The sequence below is a fragment of the Triticum dicoccoides genome, chromosome 5A, assembly GCF_002162155.2.
Source record: "Triticum dicoccoides isolate Atlit2015 ecotype Zavitan chromosome 5A, WEW_v2.0, whole genome shotgun sequence".
NCBI classification, from domain to species: Eukaryota; Viridiplantae; Streptophyta; class Magnoliopsida; order Poales; family Poaceae; genus Triticum; species Triticum dicoccoides.
In genome coordinates this window covers 361889220-361893452 of record NC_041388.1, presented here as the reverse complement: position 1 = coordinate 361893452, position 4233 = coordinate 361889220, and the positions used below count along the sequence as shown (strand labels likewise).

Here is a 4233-nt window from a genome sequence, read left to right as displayed (position 1 = left end):
CAACGGAGTTGCCGTGTGATCAAGAAGACTTGCTGACACGGATCCAAGGTCGTCGCTCACCACCGGCGCCATGGCTGCTCCGCCGAGCTGCTTGAACCTTGAAGTACATCAGACGATCTGTTTTTGGGTACAGCTCTCCCCTGTCCACGCCATTAAGTACAGCGAGGCCAACCTAGCGGAAGCGCCATCCGCGGTTTGAATTTTGAAACCACGGCCGCATACGCGTGCTCACATGAGGGCACAAACATGGACACGTGTGAAGACTCATTTAAGTTCCTAACGGCTCCCCATATGTTCAAAAATGCCAGCCGGGAAGCACTCACATTCGCCGATTTCATTTCCAAACTCAGGCACTTGTGGCCAAACATCCGTCATGGGGGATTTGGGCGGTCAAATGACGTCGCACAGCGCGGTCATCTACGGGTTTACAGAGCGGCCGAAAACGCAAGATGATGCTATACGTTCATTGTTCAGACACAGCATACAGTTCTGAAGGGCCCAACATCTATCTAGCCATTTCACAATGAAGGACCGTACAGTCCTTGTGGATTTCTACATAGGTCTCGGTTCAAACATACTCCCTCCGTTCCAAAATACTTGACTTCCATTTGTTCAAAAATGGATGTACCTATATACTAAAACATGTCTATATACATCTATATTTTGACAAATGAAAGTCATGTATTATGAAACGGAGGGAGTAACAGATTATTCAGAACAGAGGTTACAGTCAGTACAAGCAAATATGGAAATTCATAAAAATGCAACACAGTTGGAAAAATCCACCAGTACTCTACGTCTACATGGTTGCAACGTAAATTGTATCATGCGTTGGGCACGAGCGGCCTAGTGCACGAGGTGCGCCGGTGCCCTGTGACACCGCAATTCTTGCAAGTGGCAGGCTTGCGAGGTTGTTTAGGAACATCACCGCGATCTGGACATGTAGTCCTCTTGTGCCCTGGAAGCTTACATATACTGCAGAATCTCGTCCTCTTGCTCAGGCCTTCATACGGTGCTTTCTCTCTGCTTGAGCATGGTCTACCTACACCTCGTTTTTTTGCTGGAGCTGACAGTACAGCGAGCGCATCCCAGTTGCCAGATGCGGTTACGCTGTTCTCATTTGCGGCCACCTCCGGATCGATGCTTCCCACCGCCATTACTGAGCCATTTTTCTTTTTGCTTGCTTCTGCAACTATCCTATCCTCAATTCCAAGACCATCTCTGTTTTCAGCTAACGGAGATGCCTCAACGATCAGGTCTTTTACCTTTGTTAGTACTAGCTCGTAGGCAGCTACCGACGAGTCTCCAATCCTCACGAGTTCCATAGCATGCAGGTACAGAGTCGAACTCCGACAGGTAAAGGACTGATTAGCAGCGTGATCTTTCTGGAAGTGAGCAATGTGTTGTGGCAATATGTCCCTAGCATCTTTTGTCCACCTTTTTAGAATGTGCCGTTTAGGTATCTCCTGCACGCCAATGTGGTCCATCACCTGATTCAACGTGAAAAGCTAGTTAGTTAGTCCACATGATTGTTACCAAATTTTTTTGTGGCACCAGTTATTATGTAGTTGAGCAGAGAGTCCAAATAACCTTTAATGCATGGCAACAAAGCATCCCCATGTGTGCATACTGCCCGCATTCACAATCAAACCACTCCCCATCGTCGGATATGGTCACCACATATTCAACCTTGCTCCACCTTTCCCGTTTTTCGGCGTCATTGTGCCTTGCAATGTATTTCTTTTTCCTCTCCACTTCTTCAACTTGGTAAGATCCACCCTCATACAGATTTTCACCAAATATTTCAAACATCTTTCGTGTATAAACCTTACTTGCGTGCCTTTCGGTAGCAATGTTTGTCCTCATGACAGCACCACTCTGTGACAGGACCAAACAAAAAAAATAGATAAGTTAGTCTTTGCTTCTATCGAGTAGAATCACACACTCTACAAAAACACAAGTAAAGCTAGCTCACAATCCTTGTTCTTTTTTCCTGGTAGCTTTCATCTGATTCACGGTCGAATTGAAGCCTCATGTACTGACGCACGAATACATGCATTGGGCTAGCTGGCGGCATGTAAATCTTAAGCATGTTGTTGGCGCTCTCGCTACGCTGAGTGCTGGTCATTTTTGCACAGAACACTCCCTTGAAGTATGGCTTAGCCCACTTGTGTCGTATCTCGTACAGGTTTGTCATGTAATTGTGGGATTTCAGATTATATTTCTCTACAAGTGAACCCCATGCCATCTCAAATTCCTCCACGCTTATCATGTGATTCACCACTTTGTGGAACTCAGCCCTGAACTCGCTCTTGCTTGTGTACAGAGGGCCAAGGCTTTCTTTTGCCTTTTTAAGCACATGCCACTTGCACCACCTGTGGACAGTATTAGGGAGCTCGCTTTGGATTGCTATCTCCATGGCTCGTGCTTGGTCTACAAATTGTACAACATATTAGAACAGACTCAAATATGTGAAATTATCTAATAATAGACACCAGGAAATGCATTTTTTTGCTTAGATTGGCACAAACCTGTCAATATTGTCTGCGGGTGTTTCCCGCCCATCATGTTGATGAACTCAGAAAATACCCATTGGAAGCTCTCTACTTGTTCATCGCGCATCAGCACTCCAGCTAGTATTATGCTTTGGAAGTGATTGTTCACTCCCACGAACAAACCAAATGGCATGTCATACAAGTTTGTCCGGTATGTTGTATCGAATGTGACAACATCGCCAAAGAACTTGTACTGCAGCTTGATGTTTCCATTTGTCCACATAAGGTTTTTTATTCTGCTTTCCTCGTCACCCTAGACCCTATATGTGAATTCCGGGTCGTTCTGCTGAATCTCTTTGAAGACGGCAAGGGTTTTGTTGACATCATCATCAGCTTGGTCTCTGCTTATTCTCTCGCACAGATTGCGCAATGACCTTTTTGTAAAAGGCACGCTCTGTGTTGATCCGAAGAAGCTCCCAACTATGCTATACACCTTGTTGAGGTTCAGATTGTTTTCCCTAAGCTGTTTCACGAGATCCTTTGTGTACACATCTGTGTGTTTGTGGGATGGCCAGTGAACCTTTTCCCCGCATGTAAGAGATAGCGAATGATTGTGGCTTGCCCGGTGCTCAGCAATGTACCATCCATTGTCTGCAGCTCTTAGTAACCTCACCATCGCAGGGCACTCGCAACGGCAAGATCTGCTATTCTGCTGCTCAGGTTTCCCCTGCAAACATTTTCATTCACATGTCAGACAGTTCGATATGAAATTGCAGAGGTCACGATATTTCGCAAAAGTATATAAAAACAAGTGAGTTTCTTGTTGCTGACCGAGCATCCACAAACAATCTCTTGCATACATTTAGTCCTCTCAACATTGAGACGACTCTTGCCATATCGTATACCAAATCCAAGCTCCCACGAATATAGATTATAAAAATCATAAGCTTCCCCAAGGGAATCAAAACTCATCCCAATCTGCGGCTTTACTACACTTTCTGTAGGTTTGTCGGCATATCTCCTTATGGTTTCTTCCAATGGAGTTACTCTACCAGCACACGGAACTCTATCAAGGGGAGCGCGCCCAATTCGAAGCCTGAAATTTGAGGGAGGCTCACTTTTTAGTTTGTGAATGTTATATATTATCTCAGGAGTTTATCACTAGTCATGAAAAAATAAGACATTTTTCTATTTTTTGCATCACCATAGCTGACACTAATTTTTTCTGCAGAGGATTATCTACTACTCTACTGAAATTGTACCCATTTTGTAAAAAAATTCCATGATTCAGTTATGTACCTCCTCGTCCGCCCTGGTGCCTCTGGGTTAACCTTCCCAGTGGACTCAGCAGATTTCGTTGGTGAGAGCGGCCTCTTGCAAGGGGATCTGACATGGTGAGTTGAAGCGCCGATATGACCAAATACACTTGCGGAAGATGAGTCGGCAGTTGCTGGCGCCGACCGCCGGACGTCCACCAGCACCAGCGGATCTGGCCGCTCAACGTCGGCGGTGACCTCATTCAGCGGAAATCTATGGATCCAGGGGGGGAAAACAAGAAGCAGTCAGCATTTTTCCATCGGTTGTTCATCTATGCGACCAGAAGAACAGAGTGGTCAGATATACGTCGTACCTGTCGACTGGATCTAGTAGAAATTCAAGCCCGTTCTGCAATTCTTCCGCACACATCGTCGCACTTCCCTCCTCTGCCATTTGTGGAACTTGCGCCGTCTTCACTTGG

General features: G+C 45.7%; 1 protein-coding gene across 3 annotated transcripts; it reads right to left on the bottom strand.

The window, feature by feature from the left end:
* Positions 1-631: 631 nt before the first annotated feature.
* Positions 632-4233, bottom strand: LOC119301529 (protein FAR1-RELATED SEQUENCE 5-like). 3 transcript variants are annotated; one of them, XM_037578510.1, is made up of 8 exons: positions 4126-4233; positions 3795-4025; positions 3327-3591; positions 2532-3222; positions 1976-2433; positions 1797-1878; positions 1591-1763; positions 632-1490 (listed from the first exon to the last, which is right to left on the bottom strand). In XM_037578510.1, exons 4-8 carry the CDS (start codon positions 2776-2778, stop codon positions 825-827), a joined length of 1626 nt encoding a protein of 541 aa, XP_037434407.1. In that variant the 5' UTR covers positions 2779-3222; positions 3327-3591; positions 3795-4025; positions 4126-4233; the 3' UTR covers positions 632-824. The 3 variants fall into 3 exon arrangements, with proteins under 3 accessions (XP_037434407.1, XP_037434405.1, XP_037434406.1); XM_037578508.1 differs by having other exon boundaries at positions 1591-1878; XM_037578509.1 differs by lacking the exon at positions 3327-3591 and having other exon boundaries at positions 1591-1878.